This window comes from Salmo salar, chromosome 13, assembly GCF_965601325.2.
Source record: "Salmo salar chromosome 13, fSalSal1, whole genome shotgun sequence".
Lineage (NCBI taxonomy): Eukaryota > Metazoa > Chordata > Actinopteri > Salmoniformes > Salmonidae > Salmo > Salmo salar.
In genome coordinates, this window is record NC_138303.1 from 31,501,484 (window position 1) to 31,528,731 (window position 27,248).

Sequence of the window (27,248 nt, forward strand, 5' to 3'; positions counted from 1 at the left end):
TTGAGGTGTGACTAGTTTATGGCTTTCTAAACCCACATGGGAACAAGGTTTTTATCAAACTTTGAAGCACTTTCATCTGTCATATCAACTTGCTAAGGTATTCAAACAGGTTCATACAATGTCATATTTAGTTCACAATGCATAAGAGTAGCTAAACATAGTAAACAAAATATTTTGTTACAGAATGAGCTATACAGAATTGAGCTATTCAAAATCTGTTAGAAATGTCAATATAATGCATTATCTTAATGATTCAAACATTACTTGGAACATTTGTCAAGGACAACAAAATGTCAGAGAAAACATACATTAACCTCAGTTTAAATGTGATGTCATATTTAAAGTTACAATCATGCACACAATACAATTATTCTTACTTTGTTTTGTAACGGAGTGCTGAAGGGTAACAAGAGTAGGCTACCTTATTTTTCTCCAACTAGACAAGTTCAAAACTAAATGTAAAAATAACTATATCCATAACACTGAGAGCAAACACTCAAAACACTTGATTAAAACCAAACAAAAAAAATGAACAGCAAAAACACAAATAGGCACGGGTTAGTCTTGTAGCTGAAATGTTTTGTGTAAATTTCATAAGTACATGGTGTTTGCTCCCGCCTTTCTTCTGCCATGTCAAGTCTTCATCGAAGCTTGTTCGCACATAAATGCACATTTCCAGTTTTCCTCCAATTACAATCACACTTCACTCTGGCATGGAGTGCTTTTAGAGTATGGTCTTGTCTCAACCCGAGCCCTATATCTAAGACTGTGGGCCTATGTGCCAAACACCGTTATGTTCTGATCGATTCAAGTACATATCTATATCCGTGACATCATTTGCACACGTCTTGGCCAATCCCGCGGAAGATCCTCATCTTCTCCTACAGAAGCATTTTCAACCAGACCGCTGACATTGTCACTTCTTCGGTAGGAATTTCATCCCTGAAAATAAAATGGACAAAATAATTTACCTCACAGTAAAAAGGGTATTTGTTGAATTGAATGTTATCAATGGAGCACTACTAACCGAGTCCTTTGAGTCCCTTGAGGAACCCACTAGATTCAGGCTCAGGGTTTGAGGACAGATATTCTGCAGCTCTAAATTCAAAAAGCCCTGTGGGAGGGGGAGAAAAGAGCATAGTACAAATCACGCAAGGAAATACATTTAGGTGTTTCTGAACTGCTTTTACCAGCCCAGACTGTCATGTCAGATAAGAGGTGATTAGTTTGAGGAAGGAAGAACGTATTCTCAAAGTATTCCAACGGGGCCACTGATAGGCCTCTCCCTGACCTTTGCCCCCTCCCTTGCGCAGCTCCTTGTCATGGATGAAGCCGGCGAACATCTGGGTGTCCATGAAGAGCTCCAAGAACTGGCGGACTCCGCGGGAGGGGTGAGACTTGCGGAAGCTCTCCCTCTGCAGCTCCCAAGCCCGGCTGGCGCTGCTCTCACCCATATGGAGAGAGTAGTGGCCCACCAGCTCCACAAAGAAATGCACAAAGGCCTCCGACACCAGGGAACTCAGCCCACACTGCTGGCCTGCAGGGAATAAATGTTTTATTGTCACACACACACACCTGATAGGTGCAGTGAAATGTGTTGTTTTACTGGGGCAACCATAGTAGTACGGCGCCCCTGGAGTAAATTAAAGTTAAGTGCCTTGCTTAAGAACACGTCTACAGATGTTTCTTCTTGACAGCTTGGGTATTCGAACTAGCCCTTTTGGTTACTGGCCTGCCGCCCTAGGCTACGCTACCTGACAGACAGATAGGGAGGGGGACAGTCACTTATAATGTAGATGGTGTTAAAATGGAGAGGCGAGTGAAGGATGCTTCAAGAATTGGCTTTCTATACAATTACCCTATATCCAACACATGGACAGAGAGACAAGGGGACTGAAAGGAGACATTGTTTCTTCAATGTTTTGGCTGCGAGGCCATTTTCAAGATGAATATGTAGTAATAGGTAGCTGTGCAAACCTCCTGTGCAATCTCCTTCATCTTGCCTCAATATCTGCTCTCTCTCCTCCAGGATCTCCAGCAGTGCAGCCTGAAGCTTACTGGGCAAGATACAGTCCTCATCACCAAGCTTGGAAACAAGGAGTAGTTAACAGGACAGCCCAGGGCAACTCACATCATGCAAGAGATGGCCTACTACTGATGTGAAACAAGGCAACTGGCTACCTGTGTACTGTGATTCACCTATGCCAGGGATGCACAACTGGCGGCCTGCAAAATACATTTTGATGTTGGGGGGACGGGGGTGGGGGTATTGGTGTCAGTCAGTGTCTCAAATTACTGTTGAGTTAAAATAGTAGAATGTACAAGGTTCAAAATAGAAATTTGGTTGTGCATCAGCTGTTTTTATCTTGTTATGTCAGTCACTGACAGTCACACAATTAGCCTATGTAGGCAAACATTTTTTTTAGATTGGGTAAGTTAGTCTAACAAGGGCCCCCAAAAGGCTAGGGCCTGTATAATATCATTCACTAAGACTACACTATGTACTTTCACTCTGACTGCATATGTGGGTTTGCAGACCCGCGTGCCACTGCAGCACCTCATGATGAGTTCCAATTTTTTGTGGCCTCCACCCCCATCAAAGTTGAACATTCCTGACCTATGCATTAAAAATGGTTGTCATAGAAACTAGCCATCAATATCAGCAGCCCAATAGGATCTCTGAGTGAGAAAGAAGCGAAACTCCATAGCTACTACTATTAAATACTCTCACTATATGAACTTGGATTACATCCAAGATAGTCAAGCTCTGGTATGTGTGAAATCATCAAGTTGCATTAATATTCAACACTGTCACTTGGAACACAGACATGCACAGACAAAGTGTTCCTCATACCCTATTCAGTTGTGTTTTGGAACCACACCTATCTTTCATGAGTTGCAATTAAATACACACCTGTTTGACAAACTTGTCCATACATAAATCCACAATAAGCACCTAGAATGCAAAACAGAGACAGAACCTTTAAATTATCAATGACAAAATTAACGCAGGTCAAATGTATTGGGCTTTGAATTAGACATCAGAGACTTTCTACCATTAACTGTTGGTAACACTTTGTTAGTCCTACTGTAAAGACGTTCATAGAACTACCATTAGGTGGCAGTATAATACTTTATTAAAAGGTAGACTCAGCGAAATGACATTGCCACTAACAGCACCACAGATATTGAGATGAGCGAGATGCAACACTTCGCTCTCACAGTCACCTACAGTATCTGCGTTACAGCGTGTTAGCCACAGGACCAAAACAGCGGAGAAGTTGAACCTTGCGCTTAACCTCTCTTAGTTGTTGTGGAAATTGACCCCCTATGCGGTTTACTTTCTGCATCTACGTCATATCACGGAGTCTACCTTTAAGTCTGGTAAACAACTGTGCGCAACAGATTTCTAAGTAACCCTAACCCTATATCAAGGAACTAGTCAGTCGGGTACTTGCTCATCAATTCTGACGAAATAGAAAATGTTTTCCTTTGTAGCATGGCCATCTAGTGACTAGCCACTGGAAATCAGACGGTGACCTTTGTCACTGACCTCCTCTATGGGCAGCTCCAGAAGCTCGGGCAGGCAGGGCGCCAGCGCCCCCATGAGGAAGGGAGTGGGAGAGCAGCTGATGTCTAGCATGCTAGCGGGCAGCACAGGCACAAATGTATGCTGCCAGGTGAACGGGTAGAGCAGCGCCAGCGCGGCATGGCCACAACGAGACAGCACACTGAAGAGAAGAGAGAGGGATGAAGAGATGTTGAACTCCTGAGAAGAGGCACCCACTTTACAGACAACGCATGTGAAATATATGGAGTCCATACGGTCTGTATAATACCATTCACTAAGACTACACTATGTACTTTTACACCGACCAACAGGAGAGCAAAGCACACAATACATTCCACCCTGGACCAGTGGTATGTTGTTCCTGCCCTCCTACTGTCACCCAAGCCGAGCTGGAGACGACAGTGAACCTGTGTGTACTAGAGGAAACTCCTTACCTGAGTTTGTCAGCAATGAAGATGACCCTCCTCTCCAGTAGCAGAGAGGCAAACACCTGTAGGAGTCTCCCAACGCTCAGGCACTGCAGCAGGCTCTCAAAGTCCACATGCTCCAGCCTTGAGTCTACCGGCCGGCACAGCGTCAGCACCTGATCACACAAGTACACACACAACGACACACAAACAAACACACAGGTTGGCTATTGCTCAGTTATTTGACCAAATACAACTCTTACAACAATAGTTGATTGCTGGGCAGAGACATTGCACATGATTGCGGATGTTGTTGACATAGTGTCTGCAATAAAGAGGTAGGAACTTAACTAAACGGTGTCACTCCTCTTGTTACTTCTCCGAACTCCCTGGGAGATTTTTTTTATTTGTTTTGCTCGAATCCTTGCCTACTTTTGAAAAAGGTCAAATGTAATCGAGGAGGGGAGGAAACAAATGTGCTTGTATGAAATGGGACTCTCCTCCACTAGCACGTCATCGTGCAAATTTGGTTTGCAGGGGCTGATTCCCAAAATAAATGTGTAAAGTAGTAAAAATGTCGCTAGTTGTGCAAAACATTTAATATGTAAAAGGATAAGTAGTGTATCGCTTTTAAATGTGTGCATGCTTTTCTCCTTCGCGAAAACTGCTGATTCAAAGGGGGTGTTGCGGATTTTGAAAGACTTACACGCCGGGAGGATACACTTGTGCTTCCTCGGCGGGAGGCGGCTATCGAGAAGAGGAAGACACTCCTCTGTTCGCCTATTAATGAATTGACACTCTCCTACATATGGCGACCACTTTGCAGTTTCCGGATCACGGAGGAGAGGAAGATGAAGTCGTCGAGGAGAGGACAGACTTTTGCCCCATCTCCCCCTGTAGTTACTCTTTACATGGAGTCCTAGAGGTCCTCTTAGTTGTGTGGTTGTGTTACCTCATTTCCTGAGCCCGGGAGGAAGCTCCTGAGTGTGATGGTGCGTCCAGGGGCAGGGAAAGGAGCCTCCATGACGCTACGCATGAAGGGGGACACTAGGGCTGGACAGATCTCCCTGCGCCGCTCTACCTCCTCCAAGATCTGAAAACACACACAGTATATTAGTGTTGCACGGTATACCGGTACCACGGTAATATCACGGTACAAAAACGTCATGATACCAACATTTTAGAATACCGTAGTACCGTTTCATATGATACTACAGATTTTTTCTAAGAACCTGCTGGCGCCTGTTATAAAATGTTTATAAAGTCAATTTTGTTGAATTGAAGCAACAACCACTAGTCTGTTGAATGTGCAGGTCCGATAATATCCACTTCACTTTCATGTGCATATCACGTGTGGCAGCTGTAATCAGCCAGCCGCATCCCCTATCCTGCTTCTCTCCGTCCGCTCTTCATGCGTGTTTATTCCGCCGTCATTTAAAAAATACATATAATTTAGCAGTGATAGCGAGGGGGGATGCAGACCCTGATGAGTCTTCAGTTCTTGCATTTGTAACATTGGAGCAGCGAGCAATGTTGACACATTGTATAATTTCATCGCTTGTTATAACCAAGAGCACAGACCAGTCTAAGTAGACTAGGCAAGGTCACTGTCATGCAGCCTCTGAGTGTCAGAGGGAAAATGGAGCACTGCTTTGTAACATGATTGATTGCAGCTTTACAGCAAAGAAAACAGCTCGTCTCTAGCCTAAACCATTAAAAAAAAAAGACCCATACCACCGGATCTTTTTCGTTCTATTGGGATTCACACGCATTTTATATAATTTCACAAACCATGTCACAGGCCGTTTGAAACTGATCCAGGGTCACTAATTATTGGTTTGATAACAAACAACAGCTAACAACCTGGTAACATGACAGTAGTTTTAGGCAAATTTGATTGGCACAAGAAGAAAGGAAAACTGTACTACTCATGAGATGTGCTTCAAAAAGGTAGGATTCACATAGTTTAGACTTACATTAGGCCTATATCAAAAATATATTTCTTTCTGGTGTCCCTTCAATTCTGTTTGGTGCCTAACGTTTTCAAAATTCAAAAAAGGCACTCGAACATCTGAGCCATCTCCGCTGCAGGTGCACAGTAACAGTTGAACAAGATGAGGAAAAATAAGAAATCCGCACACTGCTCGATAGGATCGCTGCTCTTTAATAAGCTGATGCAGCACTCCATCACTCTCCTTCCTGGTCAAATAGCCCTTGCACTGCCTGGAGGTGTGTTTTGGGTCATTGTCCTGTTGAAAAACAAATGATTGTACCACTAAGCGCAAACCAGATGGGATGGCGTATCGCTGCAGAATGCTGTGCTAGCCATGCTGGTTAAGTGTGCCTTGAATTCTAAATAAATCACTGACAGTGTCACCAGAAAAGCAGCCCCACACCTCCTCCTACATGCTTCATGGTGGGAACCACACATGCAGAGATCATCAGTTCACCTACTCTGCGCCTCACAAAGACACGGAGGTTGGAACCAAAAATCTCACATTTGGACTCATCAGACCAAAAGGACAGATTTCCACCAGTCTAATGTCCATTGCCCCCGTTTCTTGGCCCAAGCAAGTCTCTGCTTCTTATTGGTGTCCTTTAGTGGTGGTTTCTTTGCAACAATTCAACCATGAAGGCCTGATTCACGCAGTCTCCTCTGAACAGTTGATGTTGAGATGTGTCTGTTACTTGAACTTTATTTGGGCTGCAATCTGGAGGTGCAGTTAGTTGCCGATTTCTGAGTTGCAGTTAACTCTAATGAACTTATCCTCTGCAGCAGAGGTAACTCTGGGTCTTCCTTTCCTGTAGGGGTCCTCATGAGAGACAGTTTCATCATAGCGCTTGATGGTTTTTAACAACTGCACTTGAAGAAAAAATGTTCTTCAAAGTTCTTAAAATGTTCTGGATTGACTGACCTTCATGTCTTAAAATAATGATGGACCGTCATTTCCCTTTGCTAAAAATAAAGAGAAATGAGTAGGTGTCCAAACTTTTGACTGGAACTGTACACTGAACAGTGTGAAGTTCTATTCAAAACATTGAATTTAAGTGGGAGTTTCAGTGGGAGGTTTTTGGAGAACGTTTAGAAAGAGCTCGGCCACAGATTTTTTTACACCGTAGTATCGCAATACTACTCGGTATTGTGATACTTGGCCTGGTATCGTATAGTTTGTAAAATGTTGCCTTCGTGACAAGCCTACAGTATATAACTCCATAACTACACCCCTAAACACAAAGAATATCCTGATGACAAGTATCAACAAAGGACTACACCAGGACTACATAACATACTAGCTGCTTGCTTCATTGTCTATGAACAAAACTGTTATTTACAATAAATTCACACATGTTCCTCTTGCCTGAACAGACTCAAAAATGGGTGGAACATAACACATCCTAAAATATATAAATGATCATTCTCAAAACACACCATTCTGATTAGCTAGGACATTTGAATAGACTTTAATTTGAACCCTTTGAATCTGTGTACAAGCATGGTAAAATGTATTTTATAAACTGGTTTGAGCCCTGAATGCTGATTGGCTGAAAGCCATGGTTTTAATTACGTTGGTAACCAGTTTATAATAGCAGTAAGGAACCTCAGGCGTTTGTGCTACAGTGCATTCGGAAAGCATTCAGACCCCTTGACTTTTTCCACATTTTGTTACGTTACCCCCCCCCCCCCCCCCCCCAATCTACACACAATACCCCATAATGACAAAACATTTTTTTTGCAAATGTATATAAAAAAAACTGAAATATACATTTACGTAAGTATTCAGACCCTTTATGCAGTACTTTGTTGAAGCACTGTTGGCAGCGATTACAGCCTCAAGTCTTCTTGACACTACAAGCTTGGCACACCTGTATTTGGGGAGTTTCTCCCATTCTTCTCTGCAGATCCTCTGAAGCTATGTCAGGTCTCTCCAGAGATGTTCGATCGGGTTCAAGTCCGGGCTCTGGCTGGGCCACTCAAGGACATTCAGAGACTTGTCCCGAAGCCACTCCTACGTTGTCTTAGCTGTCCTGAAGCCACTCCTGCGTTGTCTTACCGTTGTTGTCCTGTTGGAAGGTGAACCTTCACCCCAGTCTGAGGTCCTGAGTGCTCTGGAGCAGGTTTTCATCAGGGATCTGTACTTTGCTCAGTTCGTCTTTCCCTTGATCCTGACTAGTCTTCCAGTCCCTGCCGCTGAAAAACCTCCCCACAGCACGATGCTGCCACCACCATGCTTCACCGTAGGGATTGTGCCCTGTTTCCTCCAGATGTGACGCTTGGCATTCAGGCCAAAGAGTTCAATCTTGGTTTCATCAGAACAGAGAATCTTGTTTCTCATGTTCTGAGAGTCTTTAGGTGCCTTTTCGCAAACTCCAAGAGTGCTGTCATGTGCCTTTTACTGAGGAGTGGCTTCCATCTGGCCACTACCATAAAGGGCTGATTGGTGGAGTGCTGCAGAGATGGTTGTTCTTCGGGAAGGTTCTCCCATCTCCACAGAGGAACTCTAGAGCTCGGTCAGTGACCATCGGGTTCTTGGTCACCTCCCTGACCAAGGCTCTTCTCCCCCAATTGCTCAGTTTGACCTGGCAGCCTGCTAGGAAGAGTCTTGGTGGTTCCTAACTTCTTCCATTTAAGAATAATGGAGGCCACTGTGTTCTTGGGGACCTCCAATGCCACAGAAATGTTTTGGTACCCTTTCCCAGATCCATGCCTTGACACAATCCTGCCTCGGAGCTCAACGGACAATTCCTTCGCCCTCATGGCTTGGTTTTTCCTCTGACGTGCACTGTTAACTGTGGGACCTTATATGGACAAGTGTGTGCCTTTCCAAATCATGTCCAATCAATTGAATTTACCACAGGTGGACATCTCAAGGATGATCAATGGAAACAGGATGCACCTGAGCACAATTTCGAGTCTCATAGCAAAGGGTCTGAATGCTAATGTAAATAAGGTATACTTAAAAAAAAAATGTAATACATTTGCAAACATTTCTAAAAACCTGTTTTCGATTTGTCAATATGGGGTATTGTGTAGATTGAGTATTATTTGTTTCATCCATTTTAGAATAAAGCTGTATCGTAACAAAATGTGGAAAAAGGGAAGGGCTCTGAATATTTAACGAATGCACTGTATATGGCCAAAATACCAAGGCTAATGGCTGTATCGAGGCACACAGCATTGCGTGTGCATAAGAACAGCAATATATGGCAGGTAGCCTAGTGGTTAGAGCGTTGGAACAGTAATCGAAATGTTGCTAGATCGAATCCCCGAGCTGACAAGGTACAAATCTGTCATTCTGCCCCTGAACACACTGTTCCTAGGCCGTCATTGGAAATAAGAATTTGTTCTTAACTGTCTCACCTAGTTAGATAAAAGGTACACACACACACACACACACACACACACACACATATATATATAAACTCAACAAAAAAAGAAACGTCCCTTTTTCAGGACCCTGTCTTTCAAAGATAAATCATAAAATTCCAAATAACTTCACAGATCTTCATTGTAAAGGGTTTAAACACTGTTTCCCATGCTTGTTCAATGCACCATAAACAATTAATGAACATGCGCCTGTGGAACGGTCGTTAAGACACTAACAGCTTATAGACAGTCGGCAATTAAGGTCACAGTTATGAAAACTTAGGACACTAAAGAGGCCTTTCTACAGACTCTGAAAAACACCAAAAGAAAGATGCCCAGGGTCCCTGCTCATCTGCGTGAATGTGCCTTAGGCATGCTGCATGGAGGCCTGAGGACTGCAGATGTGGCCAGGGCAATAAATTGCAATGTCCGTACTGTGAGACGCCTAAGACAGCGCTACAGGGAGACAGGACGGACAGCTGATCGTCCTCGCAGTGGCAGACCACGTGTAACAACACCTACACAGGATCGGTACATCCGAACATCACACCTGCGGGACAGGTACAGGATGGCAACAACTGCCCGAGTTACACCAGGAATGCAAAATCACTCCATTAGTGCTCAGACTGTCCACAATAGGCTGAGCGAGGCTGGACTGAGGGCTTGTAGGCCTGTTGTAAGGCAGGTCCTCACCAGACATCACCGGCAACAACGTCGCCTATGGGCACAAATCCACCGTCGCTGGACCAGACAGGACTGGCAAAAAGTGCTCTTCTCTGACGAGTTGCGGTTTTGTCTCACCTGGGGTCATGGTCGGATTGGCGCTTATCGTCCGATTCGCGTTTATCGTCGAGGGAATGAGCGTTACACCGAGGCCTGTACTCTGGAGCGGGACCGATTTGGAGGTGGAGGGTCCGTCATGGTCTGGGGCGGTGTGTCACAGCATCAACGGACTCAGCTTGTTGTCATTGCAGGCAATCTCAACGCTGTGCGTTACAGGGGAGACATCCTCCTCCCTCATGTGGTACCCTTCCTGCAGGCTCATCCTGACATGACCCTCCAACAAGACAATGCCACCAGCCATACTGCTCGTTCTGTGCATGATTTCCTGCAAGACAGGAATGTCAGTGTTCTGCCAAGGCCAGCGAAGATCTCAATCCCATTGAGCACGTCTGGGACCTGTTGGATTGGAGGGTGAGGGCTAGGGCCATTCCCCTCAGAAATGTCCGGGAACTTGCAAGTGCCTTGGTGGAAGAGTGGGGTAACATCTCACAGCAAGAACTGGCAAATCTGGTGCAGTCCATGGGAAGGAGATGCACTGCAGTACTTAATGCAGCTTGTGGCCACACCAGATACTGACAGTTACTTTTGATTTTGATCCCCCCTTCATTCAGGGACACATTACATTTCTATTAGTCACATGTCTGTGGAACTTGTTCAGTTTATGTCTCAGTTGTTGAATCTTATGTTCATACAAATATTTACACATGTTAAGTTTGCTCAAAATAAACGCAGTTGACAGTGAGGACGTTTCTTTTTTTTGCTGCACACACACACACACACACACACACACACCACACACACACACACACACACACACACACACACACACACACACACACACACACACACACACACACACACACACACACACACACACACACACGGCCTTATTGCTTAATTATATGAAGAGTTTAATCACACTGCTGGTTACCTTAGCAAACAGGTTGAAGCAGCCCAGCCTGCTTACAATACAGTGAACTTCAGGCAGTCTTTTCCCCTTTCCGCTTGGCTAAAAGGCACAAATAAACACGGAAATCAGCATGAAAACCAACCCTGCCGTTCAGTATCAACAATATTATTGCAACACTGTATCAACCCTGGCATTCCAAGGGTAACAGTGCAATGCATTTAAAACACACAAATCTAACATTAAATGTACAGTCATGGATTTAACACGTGGACAAATGGGAAATTAGGTTTAGTTTGGGTCACTGATTCAGAGGTTTTACGGCCTATGACTGTAGTATATCCCTTAGAGATGTTGCGTAAGCACTTTACTGCCTAGTCCTCACACACACAACGTAATGACTCATACACACACACTCACCAGGATCTTACGACAGTAACAAAACCACCGGCTGCCATCCTCTCCCGTCAAGACAAAGGAGAAGGTTTCACTAGAAAGACGGATAAAAGCATAGACAATAGGACAGAGATGCACAATGTGATAGAGTTAAGCAGTGTTCTAGTGCACTCTCCCTGGGGGGAAAAGACAAAGCATGGCATATGAACCGCAATCATGTTCCTCTTTGTCTGAATCACTAGATAATCTGCCTTTCATTGGATATGTCTTGGACTTAATTCTTATATCATCATATAATAACTTAATTTTAGCACAATGATTATTACAAAAACGTTGCTACTTTTGAAATGTTTTACCTGGTCCAATGCTCATATTAAGTGGTTGTATGAATATTTATATTACATGAATACCCTTATTGTAACACCACTGCTACATACTGTTACCATAATGTGAATATGACAGAAGCTTACCTGTGCAGGTCTGCAGAAGGCCGCCAGTCCTGAGAGTCTGGGAAGCAGAACATGGGAATGGCCTTCAGCCGGTCGTCAGCTTCACGGGAGTGACGAGAAGACTTCTCAAACTATAGCGGTTAAGAAAGGATAAAGATACAGAGCGTCTAATTTTACTCCCTGGCCAGCAAAACAGAAACAATAGTACAATGGTAACTAACAAAACAAAACATTCTGGGGTTTCCTTTGAGCTGAGCCCATCCATGGTACATCAAGCAGTATTTCCCCTATAAAAAAATGTGTAAGTGGGTCTATCCGCCTAGCTCTGTTGCCCCCATCTGAAAGAGGTTGGCTTTAATTGGTTTCAATTGACAATAACCTGGTTGGGAAACTGTTGCGTGATCTCAGGGGTGTAGGTGTTTCCTGAAAAACTCTTTCGGAGTGACACCACCACAAAGAACTGAAAGAGCTGCTGTTGCTGGAGCTGGATCAGGTCTTTCTCCAGGGTGCGGTAGCCTGGTCTCCGCTTTAGCGTGGACTGAACATAGACTGAGCGCCTGGACCCTCCTGGTGGAGACAGTGAACATTTTTCAAAATACCTAATAAGTGAATCTGGTTGGGAACAGGATCATACATCTCTCTTTGATTAAATGTGAATGGAAAACGGATGGATCTACATGAGTGTAGACGGCGTAGGACATTGACTGAACTCAACATTCTCAAAATGTCTGCCAAACATTTATTTGAGAGTGAAATCTCACTTTCAATATGAATGACAATTTGACAAGTATCAGGTCAATGCTATAGTAGTACCTTTAGTGTTGTCCTCTGGGTCACTTTCAGTTCCACTGGTCTCCTCTGTTCAGAGAGCGAGAAAGAGAGTGAGAGTGTGCGCTTGCGAGATACATAGACACAGAGAAAGAGCGAGACGGGAGTGTAATAAAGGGATGAAAGAAAGAGACATCATAGGAGACTGACAGTGTCTTTGTACTGTATTTGTAACAGTGACGTAATGTATCTCAAAACGCTGGGTCTTTACAGAGAGCAGTTTATCTACATCTTGTAGACAAGTTGAAGGGTAATAATTGTCATACCTCGAGCTGAACCTCCCTGGCTCTTCACTCTCTTCTTCCCTTGCTTGGTGTTGAAGATCACATGAATCTTGTTGACATACTGCATCACGGAAACCACACACACACACACACACACACACACACACACACACACACACACACACACCACACACACACACACTGATCTGATACAAATAAAAATCACATTCATGTGATATATCATCACATGTCTGGCCACTTAACCTAGTAAAAAAAATTGTGGCCAATCAAATAAATGTGATTTAAGCACACTTCCTTGTTGCACTGAAAAAGGTTGTTTTCTAATGGGCACTGGTTTGGTTTGGATTGTATAGGGCCATCAGTCAAGTTTCAACTTGAGCAGTAGAATGAGTGACCTGGATCCAGAGCCAAGCACACAGGAAGCTCAGACTTATCTCCAAATTGACAACGGAGTGTAGACCTACAACACTAGCTTGGCTTCTTAATGTGTAGTCATGCAAACAGACCAATCCACCTAATAGCATGCTTTTCCCACTCAGAGAGTCAAAATTACATACAACCTCCGTAGTAGTTTGAGGTAATACAATTTCCACGTTGTAGAAAAAGCTTATGAAATGCTTGTGTGTGTTTACCTGAGGCAGTCTGTGTGTTTTATGGGTGGTTGTGGGTCGCTTGGGTAAGGCAGGTCTAGGGGGGGCTTCTGTAGGTGAGGGTTGTGTCGCTGCCAGTGAGTCCTTCCTCTCCACCCGCAATGTGAGAGGCTTGGGAGGAAGCTGCGACACAGGAGACATGGTGTTAATGAAAGATTAAAGCATGTTTTAAAAAATATATATTATACTAATTGTTTCACATTTCCTGTAACAGCTGTCATTACTACCTTTGGGGTGAGAGGGTTCTGTCTCTGTGCCATGGTCCAGGGTCGGGGACGCCCAATGGGGAGACACATAGCAGGAGACGGCTTGACATCCTCATATGGGTTGTCTCTGGTCAGGGGTTCAGCTGGACATGGTCAAAGGTGAGGGAGATAGATGCCATACACAGTATACATACAGTAGATATTTGCTAATAGTCCATGACTAAGTCAAAGTGGTCTTAAATGGCTGCCTTTCTTTCCCATCCACCACTGATCAGAAAGGGACTTGACAGTTGTCAATATTGAGAAAATCTATATCCCACCTTTTTCTTTATCAGTTGTTACGAAGAGAGAAATAAGGAAAGAACGGATCTTATATTAAAGGTTCCTGATATTGTAAGGCAACTAAAGGCGTCAGCAAGCTTCAGTTTGGCTGGTGCCGAACCGAACAAGTGTGCTCGCATACTCCCTTAATAAAAGACCTTCACTTGAAAAAACAAGAAAAAAAAGTGGCAATAGTACTGTTCATTTTGAGACGCCGCAATCAGAATGAATTGAAGATAACTCAAGAAATCGCTCATTCATTTGTATGTTTTTCCCAAAGAGATCTTAGTCGTGCAATTTTACATCTAACTAAGATGTTTGGTGCAGTATTTTTCAATGTGCATGAAAACTAGTTGTCTCTTGTTGTTCTTCTTTGGGACTGGGTTGGCAGATCACGTCCAACTTAAAATGGTGCATATACAGCCAACTACTGTTCTAACGTGTGAGGCCAGTCACGGCCTACCTACATTCAATTATCTTAATTATTCCTGTTCCTAAAAGTAAAAAAATATAAATAAATTGCACCAGAAACTAACCCTACAGCTATATACCACTATTTCATAAAAATATACATCTCCACCCCATTAACTCTTCTGCAGTAAAATCTCATACACCCAGGTACTTCTCTGAAACTGCCACCTACACTCATTAAAAACCCACTACCCCATTCCACTACTTTGACCAGATCTGTTCCTGAACCATGCCAACTGCCTGGGTGGACGGGACACCCCCCCCCCCCCCCAACACACCCTGTAACTCTTCGGGAAGTAAAATCTTGTATACCCAAATACTTCTCTGCAGCTTCCCCCAAAACATCTATTTTCTGTGATTTATTTTCCATTTCTTACTGAAGAGTAACTCACTCCATCCCTCTGTACTGGCAAAAATCTACTGCTCACTGGGATCCTCTCAAGATCCCTCACCCCATCCTCCTCCATTTTCTTCACTGCCTCAGCATAGGACACCCTCTGCACTACTCTGACTCTGGCCAATTCAATCTGCCTCTCTCACACCTGACACTTCTGATCCCCAGCAACATGAGCACCCCTACAATTGTCACACACAACTTTATCCACCAAAACTACACAATCCTCTGTCCCATGCCCTCCTACACACTCCCCACATATTGCAATCTCCCTCCTCCATACTGCTACATGACCATAAACGTTGCACCTGAAACAGCACAATGGATTCTAGACAAAAGCGCTAATAGGATAACTGATATATCCTAACATGACTTTGTCTGGTAGACTGACTCAAAACACAAAAGGACTGACAATGACTGCTCTGTTTCACCACGCTCCCCACCAGCTCTGTGTTGCACCAAATGGCAGGCATCACAAAACACCAGGAATTTTCAACTTCAATTGCTCCAACTCCACACTTAACGCTACCCCAGAAATGACTCCTTTCAATTGTGCCCTATTCCTAAGAGCAAAGCAAGAAACAGATCTTGACCCAAGTTGCGTGACACAAAGTGCCTTCTCCCTCTGGTCAGAAGTAACACAAACAAATATCACAAGTCCACTACAGGTTACATTCACTAATTCAACTACACCCAACTCCATTCTCACCCACCCTGAAACCACAAATGGATCTGCCAAAAGATAAGGGTCCACTTTCTCCCAAAATGTCACTCCTACTGGTCCAGATTCTTCTTTATCGTGTCTGACGCCATTCTTCCTCAACATACATCTTCCCACTACACTCGGCTCTTCTCCTTCTTCCTCGCTGTCTATAATCACATCTGTCCGTTCACCATGCTCTTGCCCCGCCTTCATCCACTGCATTGCTTACTGATGGCATTTCTCAAAAACACAACTTCTGTTCTTTAGTCAATTTCGCATGTCTAGCTATTTCTGACCTCTCAATGTTCTCGTCTCTCGTTGAATGACAACAAAGACTTTATTGAAGAATCCCTACTGTTGACCCATCACCGACGACGGGACGTAGACTTCGGCTCTGAACTTCGGCTTGTCTCCAGAAAAAACGTGTGCCCGATCAGCCCAAAAAAACCTCACCGAAGTCCAAAACAAACAAAAATGTCACAAAATGTCATCATAATATATGCACAAACTCTACTGAACTGTTTCCGCTAGGAAGCATGCAGATGCCTTAAGGCTGCCTTGGTGAAGTAAGGGTTTTTCTGGATCAAAATGTGGCTTAGGTGGTGGGTGTGGCGGGGCCGTGGCAGTGGGCATGGCCAATGGCGTGCTGACTTACCGAATATATTAAAGGCCTTCTTGGCTGCAAAGACAACATTTTGCTGTTGAAGCTAATTTCCTACAATTCTACAAATTTTGCCATGGGGCGGAGAGCAGAAATTGCTGACAATTTTTTGTTGTTGTTGATATATCTGCAATTCTAAACATTTTGCAATGACTTATGCTATGTTATTATGCTATCTGACTGACTCAAACATTATAACAAAATCAATGACAAAAATACTCCTGAATGCATCATTTTTTGAATTTTTGATTCTCCCTGACTTTATAGCTTTTATTTTGGTGATTGTTACTTCTCAAAGATGATCTTATTTAAAAATGTATAAGACCATTATCTTTGACATACAATATATGGTTTTAGTAATTTAAGCTTTTTTTTCAACCCAGAAAAAAATATCCTAAAAAACACTTAGGCGGTCCGCCCAAGAATTTTCTATGCAGAAAAAACCCTAGTGAAGTATCTTTTTTCGGTTTGTGTCAAGGGAGGAACTCACAGATAATGTCCTCATAAAAATTGTCGTCAGAGAAGGCGTGGTATAGACTGGAGCGCTTGGCCTCACTTCCCAGTGTGTCCTGCTGCGCTGTCAACCGCACCACATCCTCAAACTCAAAGGACTTCCTGTGAAGAGGGAGGGAGAGGGGACATGAGACGGGGCCAGTCAGCAGGCTATTGTTCAATGTATTATTCAATGTATTGTCCGCTTACGTTCAGCCAAAGGGTCTCGGCATTGAAAGGGTTTTCGCAAGTTGATAGTGAAGATGATAAAGACCGTAGGAAGGCGAGTCAGGGAGGAAGTAAAGCTGAGAAAAAGGGTGTTAAATAGAAGCAAGGAGAGCTTAGAGCAAAATATATTGAACACGTGGATAATAGTTAAGGTCAATACGGAGAGTGTGAGCAGGAGACAGCAGGAAAGAGATACAAGAGTAGGCCTAATAGATTGATTGAGAAAAAATGTATTCAAGTTGGGAAATTTGTGAAATTTAGGCCTTACCCTAGCCTTTGTTAAAGACACTTCAACACTGAGTCTGTAGATGTTACAAAGCCAGGTTTTATGTGAAACCTTACTGTGTGCTCGTGTGGAATTGCCCCCATAAAGAGACTACAATAGTGGAATACAACAATCAAGGCCAGTGTGTGTTGTGTTATGTGTGTGTGTGTGTGTGTGTGTGTTAAAACAACCAAATGTGACCCCTGGACCGTTGGATGCTGTGGAAGTAAGCCATATCCAGACAATGGTCTGCAATGCTGCCAAAGATCATGTGACATCACACCTGGAGGCCGCCCAAATGCTAGACTCTGATCCTTCTCTCATGCAAACTGTGCCTCAAAAACACTCTCGTTCTCCTTCTTTCAGACTTAACATAAAACAATGCTACATTTAGAACTAAGGACACTGTATGAGAGAGAGCACAATAGCTCAGGACAGAGAAAGACTTTCACCCCAAGTAATTGTTAACCTGGTTGTTCGAAATACAAAAACATGTTTTCCTTTAACTAAAGCCATTGCGAAAGGAAAATGCTAAAACCTTTCTATGTTTAAAATGGCAAACTAAAGACCTCCTCTATTCTACTCTGGCATAACTCACGCCCACTGATCTTTTAGATTTAGCCTTGTGGTGTCGGTATCATGATCTTACCTGCTATTTTTGTGTCTGGAAAACCCATTGCCACGGCTGACAGGACACAGGGGTGGTGGGAAGCTAGGTGGGTGGGTTATGCCACTGCTCTTGGTGTTGGATTGGTTGGCAAATGGAGTCCTGCTATTCCATTGGACCCAGTGTGTTGGGGTGCCGTCTGCTCCTTGATACTGAAACGTCCGTTGTGGTTTCAGTGGAGGGTGAGTCACTGGACCCACAGAACTCTGAGGCTCTGCTGAGGTATTTCTTCCCTTTTCCCAGAACAACTCGTCACCCTCCAGCCTCCGCCAGAAGCCCCTTGAGGTATAGAAATTCCCTGGGGGCAGGCTCTCTCCATGGTCATCAACTGACAGAGGTAGGTGTTTGGTAAACTTAACTTCCAACACACCACCCACCTTCAGTTCACCATTGGTGGGGATTATCCTATCTAATTGGAAAATGTTTGTAGTGTCTGTTGTAAGAGATTGCAAAGGCGCTATAAATGGCTTGGACTCTGGTATTGCAGTTGAAGTCTTACTGAAACAGGAGTGATTCTGAGGGGGATCCAACTTTCTGCTGACGCCTGTGTGTATGCCCCGTGCTTGTAGGTTTTCCCTGAAATCTAAACCCAGGCTTTTAGCTTTGCCGTGAGGTCCGCCTCTCCTACTGTCACTACATACTCCGTTATCCAGGACATCCCCAGAAAGTGATTGGGATACAACTGGTACATGAGCTTTGACCCTATCAGCCTTCCCACCGCTGTCTGGTTGACAGAGGCCTTCCCACTGAGAGATCTTCTGCTTGATGTTGAGGCCTGGTTTGTGGGTTAGAAGCCTCCCTGGGTCGTATGTTAGAAGCCTCCCTGGATCATTGGTTAGAGTCCTCTCTGGCTCCTGGGTTAGAGGCCTCCCTGAGGGTGGTGCCTGCCAGGCCACATTAGCCTGGCCCCGTCCACCTCTCCCCTCTCCTCTCCCCTGCTCTAAGCCCAAAGCCAGCATGGTGAGAGGGGGCACACTGCCAGCTCACCCTCACTGCATGGTTGGTGGAGGCATGAGGGCCCTTCCGGTGTACAGACAGACACTGTTAAACACAGTGAGTCTGTCCTGCTGCTGGTTTAGCCACAGTAGCCTATGGAAGGCAATGAGTTTTACAGGGGTCTGTGTTCTATCCTTTTCTTTTTAAACCACTCTTCCTTTAAACAGAGTCTGCTCTTTTCCCTCCTTTCCTATTAAAGAAAGACCTGCAAAGCAAAGGACACAAAGGTTACTCATCCATTAACGCTTCAAAACAACACTCCGAAGAGAAAGCAAAGAGAAACCTGTCGAAGAGAATGTACAATCTAGTGAGAAGGACAACACTATTTCAACAGCACACTCCTGATGTAGTGGAAGGCGTACGGGATGTGTTTGGCCGGAGGAAGCTGGAGAGGATAGGCTCCTGTCAAGGTCAGTAGCCAAAAATAAAACCCGGAGAAGAAAAGAAGGCAACGGCAGGAACAAGGCGCCGGAGCTTTTAGCAGCCAGAGGGGTGTCAGTCAGTCAGGGAGCCGCCACCCCCCCCCCCCCCCCCCGGAGAGTTGGCTGTCCCTCTCTCCCATCCTTAACCACAGCTGTCCCATTACAGAACACCATGATAGATTAAAACATTTTATCTAATTTACTCTTATCTCAAACATCTCTTTCAGTGGATGAGGAAGGACAGATATTTCAAGTATGCTTATGCCGACTTCAGCACATCTAGGCCTTAAAGCCGTGAAAACATTAACTGAAGATAGGAGCAATGACGCACAAAGGGCCTGTGACAAACAATTAAGATAAATTCTTGATGATTCCGGTTAATCCATATCACAACCACAGTAATGTTGTATTACTGTAAAATGTGTTATATATTGCTATTCCTATTTGATAGGAACAGACAATTGAAACATTTACATTTTGAGTCCTTTACAGTGAATTGCTCCATATTGGGTTTAGCTTGTGCTAAAACTACAACTGAACAGTTTGGCATGCAATACTCATATTCATGATCTTGCACAGGCCCCTCATTGTATGTACCATCCAAACTGTATGGTGAGGCCCAAGTCCCTATGTGAAATCTTCCCTAAATATATTCAAACTCCTGTTCCGGGCAGATTCCTTTCCAATTTAGTTACTGTACTCTGTTTGCTGGAAGCAAAGTTCTTGGACACGTTGCACATTTTTTTGAAAGCTGAAAGCATTTAGAGAAGGGAGACATGGTGAAATTCCACAGTGCTGCTCATGATAATAATAATTCTGTGCTGCATTCCAGCAGAGCCAGCTAGGAGGAGGCTAGGGAATCAATTTGACCAGAGACAGTCGTCATTCAGGCTCCGCAAATTATGCCTTTTGTTTGGTTTGACATAAATCTAAAATATGTAGTGTACTCTCACAGCCAGGACATCCTACACTGAAAACTGTGTGTTATACAGGAAGGCCTATCCTGCATTTCCTAAGACTAAGGAAGAAAGCATCAACCAACTGTCCATAATTATGGTTAGGAGACTTTCACCCAGTTAGAAGCTTTGGTTTCAGTATTGTTTACCAGCTATAATTAGAATTTTAACAGTCATGAAGGATGGTCAGGTTGTCATTCCAGGGTACCTTTGAACTTGTAGTGTCACCCCAGTAAAATCCAAACAGGGATCATCAAGACCCAAACCTACCAAGATAAAACCTAATTGCACCTTCAAAACAACCACAGCTAAACCACCCTCTCCAAGAATTGCTGCATGACTGAACTTGCCCTAGGTGGGGTACCAGAGAAAGGGTATGGAGTCTGGTTTCTCTTAAAACAGTAAATGTAGTTTCTATTAGGTAATGTGGAATCTATTTTCCTTCTCACACTGGACAGAGGGGTATACTACAAAGCAGGATCAATGGGTTAGCCAGCTAACTTTGATGAACAACCAGAAATTACTATTGATTTTCTGGTACATTAAGAAAGCTAAACTTAGATGTGTTTTTGGTTGTTGAGTCAATGAGGCCATGCCCATTTAATGATTATATTTCAAAAAAATTCAAAGTTATTTCAGAAGACTTAGGCAAGTTAGCTGGCTAACTTATTGAACAAAAGCCGACAGATGGCAATATTGAGTCGTTTATCTTACCATCCAAATGCATTTTACGCAGCCGGCAATACATTATCCACTCAGGATGCATATGCTTCGATGTCCTCAACTTTAATGGCGAAAAGACATGAAAGAAAATTGGAAAATGTGTTCCTTATGAAACACCATTTTCCACCATCATGCTAGAGTGGCTAAATGCTAATCCCGGATGGTGTGTATCGCATTCAGCCAATCAGCTTGCAGCAGTCGATTTTTTCACCACTAACCTAAAGCAGCGCTGTTTCGCATTAGTGGAAACCAAGACTGTTCTCAGGGCAGGTCTGCCGGTAACATAGCAGGTTAGGAGAATTTACGCAGAAGGTTAGGAGAAGTAACATGGCAGAATAGGCGAATTAAGTTAAGGTTAGGAAAAGGCTTAGATAAAATGCTAAAAATGTTCCAGACGAGACACAAATCAGAGAGGAAGAGAGAGGCCCAACTCAGCTGAAAATCTGTCTCCATCCAGCAGGTGTTTTTTTTCTTCATTTCACCCGCTGCGCTCCCGAGTGGTGCAGCAGTCTAAGGCACTGTATCTCAGTGCAAGAGGCATCACTGTAGTCCCTGGTTTGAGTCCAGGCTGCATCACATCCAGCCGTGATTGGGAGTCCCATAGGCCAGCGTCGTCCGGGTTTGGCCGGGGTAGGCCGTCATTGTAAATAAGAATTTGTTAAATAAAGGTTACATTTTTTTTGAAGAAAATATTTTTGGTATGGAGGTCAATTAATGGCTTTTTTTCTACATGAGGTTTATTTGATCGAATATAAGTTTCATAATGCTTAAGTTGTTACAAGTGTTCCTCATATAAGTAGGACACGTGACATCCTGGCAAATTTGAGAAAAAAAACACTTTATATTGGAGTTGTCTCCAGATGGCTATGTTAAAAAGGCAACAACCAATAGACACAGAGAAAAGACAACTGTGTGTGAGAGCCAAACGCTTGCTGCATGAGTGGACCAAACTGCAGACTAAGAATGGAATCCTTGACAGAAAGGTTGGTTAGTCATCACTAGAACATTCAAGGCCACTGTGTTGAAACACCTACATAATGACATGGGGCATGTGAGTGCAGATAAGGTTGATCACCTGACGAGAGAGCAATTTTATTGGCCATTTATTCAACAAGAAGTTCAGGACTATGTCACAAAGAAATGTAGTTGCATCAAGCAAAAAATACCAAATGTGCCACAGAAAGCTCCAATGGGCAAGCTCACATCAATTGCTCCCTTTGAGTTGGTCTCAAAATACTGTTCTACGTGTGTGTGTGTGTGGGGGGGGGGATGAATACATCTTAGGATCAGTCGATAATTTCACAGGGTTTACACAGACTTACGCCACCCGCAACAAGTCTGCAAAGACAGCAGCAGAGAAAATCGGATATCCTCAAGAGGTGCCACCACGATCAAGGCTGGGAATCTGAAAACAAACTCTTTGGAAGCCTTCAGGAGCTGGCAGAGGTCGGCCACTCCCGCACAACGCTAGATCATCCTCAGAGAAACCTAGTGGAACAGATTAATCTTACGCCGCTACAGATGTTTCGCACTCTTCCTGAAGAAAATGATTCACAAATGGAAAGACCACTTACCTCATATCGTACATGCATACAACTGCACTCGTAACGAAGCAACAGGCTTCTCACCATACTTCCTTCTCTTTGGCTAGCCACCTCGCCTGCCCATTGACCGGTTGTTTGGCCTCAATCAGACTGATGAACAGGTGTCACACCCAGTCTATGCTCAGAACTGGGCCACCAAAATATTGGAAGCTTACCGAGTTGCATCTGAAAACAGTCAAAAGTCCTCGGGTAAAAGCACAAGAAACTACGACCATGGTGCAAAGGCAGTGGCCCTCCAACCTGGAGACAGAATCTTGGTGAAGAATATGTCAGAGAGAGGAGGACCGGGCAAATGGCAGGCCTACTGGGAGGCAGGGTGGTAGAGAAGATTGGGGAAGGACCAGTCTACAAGGTGGAAAAGGAGAATGGTGCCAAGGGCATCAGAGTGCTCCATCGCAACATGTTGATGTTAATGAATGACCTACCTGTGGAACATGAGACCTTGGAAGAGAGGAAACAGCCTGCTTGAAAAAGAACGTCAAACACAGAACATGGAGGAGATGGGGATGAAACTTCAGCAGACTGATGAGGAGGAAGCCATCTGGTCCCAAGGAGTTAACCCTGTTGCAAGCACAGAACACCCAAGACCTCAGACAAAAATCACTGACAGAACAGGTCTATGCGTTTCATCCCCGTTTTCAGGATACAGAAGGTAGTCAGGATGAGAACATGGAGCAAGAATCAGAGATCCTAGAAGAACCAAACAATGAGGATGGGGTCAATGCCAAAGGGAGAGAGGATCATGTTGAAAGGAAATATGGTGCTCCCGAAACTCAAGACAATGAGACAAAAAAAACGATCTGCCACGCTGATCCTCAACACTGGAGCTCCACAGGGGTGCATGCTCAGTCCCCTCCTGTACTCCCTGTTCACCCACGACTGCATGGCCAGGCACGACTCCAACACCATCATTAAGTTTGCAGACGACACAACAGTGGTAGGCCTGATCACCGACAACAACGAGACAGCCTAGAGGGAGGTCAGAGACCTGGCCGGGTGGTACCAGAATAACAACCTATCCCTCAAAGTAACCAAGACTAAGGAGATGATTGTGGACTACAGGAAAAGGAGGACCGAGCATGCCCCCATTCTCATCGACGGGGCTGTAGTGGAGCAGGTTGAGAGCTTCAAGTTTCTTGGTGTCCACATCAACAACAAACTAGAATGGTCCAAACACACTAAGACAGTCTTGAAGAGGGCACGACAAAGCCTATTCCCCCTCAGGAAACTAAATTGATTTGGCATGGGTCCTGAGATCCTCAAAAGGTTCTACAGCTGCAACATCGAGAGCATCCTGAATGGTTGCATCACTGCCTGGTACGGCAATTGCTCAGCCTCTGACCGCAAGGCACTACAGAGGGTAGTGCGTACGGCCCAGTACATCACTGGGGCTAAACTGCCTGCCATCCAGGACCTCAACACCAGGCGGTGTCAGAGGAAGGCCCTAAAAATTGTCAAAGACCCCAGCCACCCCAGTCATAGACTGTTCTCTCTACTACCACATGGCAAGTGGTACCGGAGTGCCAAGTCTAGAACAAAAAGGCTTCTCAACAGTTTTTATCCCCAAGCCATAAGACTCCTGAACAGGTAATCAAATGGCTACCCGGACTATTTGCATTGTGTGCCCCCCCCAACCCCCCTTTATACGCTGCTGCTACTCTCTGTTTATCATATATGCAATAGTCACTTCAACTATACATTCATGTACATACTACCTCACTTGAGCCGACCAACTAGTGCTCCCGCACATTGGCTAACCGGGCTATCTGCATTGTGTCCCACCACCCGCCAACCCCTCTTTTACACTACTGCTACTCTCTGTTCATCGTATATGCATAGTCACTTTAACCATATCTACATGTACATACTACCTCAATCAGCCCGACTAACCGGTGTCTGTATGTAGCCTCGCTACTTTTATTGCCTCGCTACTGTATATAGCCTCACCACTGTTATTTTTCAGTCTTTTTACTGTTTTTATTTCTTTACTAACCTATTGTTCACCTAATACCTTTTTTGCACTATTGGTTAGCATTTCACTGTAAGGTCTACACCTGTTGTATTCGGCGCACGTGACAAATACACTTTGATTTGATTTGAATGGTTTGTCATGTATGAATGACCTCACTGATTCAGATCAGCAGTGCATAGAGGAAGGGATGGATGTCAGAAGATCCCAACAGATCCAAAAACCATGGGGCATACTAACCTATGACACACTTGGACAGCCAACCTACCAAGTGTGGAGACCTAACATCCGAAGCCCATACAGAACCCACTCAGTTACAGACAATGAGTAATGTCAGGAGACACAATTTAAAGAGGGGAAGAGTGTAGCGGGTTGAAAATCTTTGAGTTAGAACTAAAAGTAAAGGGGATACTTTTTTATTTTTGATGGACTAAGTCTATACATTCCTATGTCAGGCATTTATTATGCAGTAGTAGATGCAATTACAGCCAGGACACAAGAGGGTACTCTAACTTTTGTGTTGGTTTAGGAATCAAGGGAGTTCTGAGCCGGCTTCATTATTAAAACAGTGTCACTTTTCCCCCGCATTTCAGATTACTATCCTACTGCTCTCACATTCCCATTCTGAGTGTAGTAACATATTTTCACTATCCATTGAATACAGGCGTTTGACTTCGACCACATCATCGAATATTCAAAAAAGGATTACAATAATGAGATGTATCCACCAATCCAAAGGATAGGCGGAAGCTAGCCAGCACGCCGTGCCGCTTTGAGGACAACGACTCCCATTTTTGGGGAGGAGAGACAAGTATCTTGTCAGTATATCCATAATCTTTGCTCAAAATGTATTGTAATGAAAGAGTCAGGGAGCAGGTCTCGAACCCTCGACCTTCTAGCCCGAGGTCCGGCGCGCTATCGACTGTGCCGCAAAAGCATGCTCGTGCGACAGAGTCGATTTCCGCACTTATAAACCCAGGGTCGTTACACTACTCCCTCTTTTCAAAGAGTGCGTCCTCGCGCTAGCTTGCGACTCTACGTCTTACAGGAATGCGCTCACCAGCCAAGCACACGCACTGTCGTGGATGCAAGGTTCGATCACTTCTGACACCAATGTAATGAAACAGCAGGGAGCAGGTCTCGCACCCTCGACCTTCTAGCCCGAAGTCTAGCGCGCTATCGACTGTGCCGCAAAAGCATGCTCGTGCACAGTCGATTTCCGCGCTTACAAACCCAGGGTCGTTACAGTATCTAGCTACAACCAGCAGGTGTAAAAGAAAAAGCACCCTTGATCTGATAGTTTCAACCCGATTGGCTGAACGCGATGCACACCATCTGAAATTAACATTTAGCCACTAGCATGGTGCTGGAAATGGTTTTCATATGGAAAGTATGAATATTTTCCCCGTTTTATTTTTCTTATCACATTAATAAAGTTTCTGAGGAAATTGAAGCCTATGCAGCCTGAATGTTTAATGTTTTAGGTACCAACTGGTCCACTAGGGATACGAATGTATTGCCGGCTGCATATAATGTGTTTCTACCTTAAAATGAAAAGACTCAATATCGCTATCTACCGGCCTTGGGATAGCTAACTCATTGATCTTGCTTTGTAGTATACCCCTCTGATCTCAGGCCTGCCATAATTTATTTGTAAATTCATGAAGAGAAGAGTTGTGCTGTTTACATCCAATTAAGATTATCCTAACCAGGATATTTAATTACATAGATTAACTCAACAAAAATATATCAATCACACCGTGCATGACATGGTTTGTTGGTGAATTAGCTGAAATTAAGATAACTTTTAGGACTTTCTTTCAATAACACCAGCACTCATTTTTTATTAATTGATTGTGACAAAGGATCAGCAACACGTTACTGATCATTAGTAGCAGCTCATCAGCAAATGAAATATGAGACCAGATAACGGGGACACCAAGCAAGACGCCTAATCTCTGACAGTAAATATTTTGCTTTACTTTTAATCCACTGAATCGTAGGGAAATATATTAACGTTACCAGTGTGTTGCTTTCGAGGTCCGCTTGCAGCAATCCCAACTTCTTAAATAGCAAATCAAGTATTGTAAGCAGCAAATTAGACCTGTTCCCTGTGTTTAGTTTTAGACATCAGTATTACCTATATTTTCCGTCTTAGTTGAGTCATTACAAGTGTTTCCCACAGAAGTAAATCACGATGACTTCCAAATCGGGCGTTTCATTTCAGTCGCTAGTTCGCGAGCTAGCTAGCTAGTTAGCCACACACTAGTCCTTGTTAGCTGATTAGCCGCTAAAGCTAGCAGTAGCTAACTACTGTATCACCGAAATGTCTTATTTTAGACCAAAAACTTCTGTTTTCTTCCAACTACCGTCCACCAATCTTGGACAGCAAGGAATAAGCAGGCACCGAAAAATTTGCTAGTAGCACAACTCGAACCAAGTGAGAGTTTTTAGGGGGCTCCATATTGATCCTGGGAGCTAAAACGTCACCACCTCCTGCTGTCATCGACGACTGGCTTTAGTAGGCAGATTGACACAATCACAGGAATATGTCATTTGTATCCCCTCT

At 44.0% G+C, this 27,248-nt stretch overlaps 1 protein-coding gene across 3 annotated transcripts; it reads right to left on the reverse strand.

Annotated features, from left to right (window-relative positions):
* On the reverse strand, positions 1-27,188 carry LOC106566846 (DENN domain-containing protein 2C). 3 transcript variants are annotated; one of them, XM_014135318.2, is made up of 19 exons: positions 26,820-27,188; positions 17,992-19,210; positions 16,848-16,972; positions 13,829-13,950; positions 13,584-13,724; positions 12,973-13,051; positions 12,692-12,736; positions 12,258-12,445; positions 11,900-12,009; positions 11,454-11,523; positions 11,058-11,135; positions 4,931-5,071; positions 4,006-4,154; positions 3,554-3,731; positions 2,915-2,956; positions 1,978-2,086; positions 1,292-1,537; positions 1,028-1,114; positions 1-942 (listed from the first exon to the last, which is right to left on the reverse strand). In XM_014135318.2, the coding sequence occupies exons 2-19, from the start codon at positions 18,966-18,968 to the stop codon at positions 917-919; spliced, it is 2,913 nt and encodes a 970-aa protein (XP_013990793.1). In that variant the 5' UTR covers positions 18,969-19,210; positions 26,820-27,188; the 3' UTR covers positions 1-916. The 3 variants fall into 3 exon arrangements, with proteins under 3 accessions (XP_013990793.1, XP_013990792.1, XP_013990794.1); XM_014135317.2 differs by having other exon boundaries at positions 26,702-27,188; XM_014135319.3 differs by lacking the exon at positions 26,820-27,188 and adding an exon at positions 21,098-21,263.
* Positions 27,189-27,248: the final 60 nt, after the last annotated feature.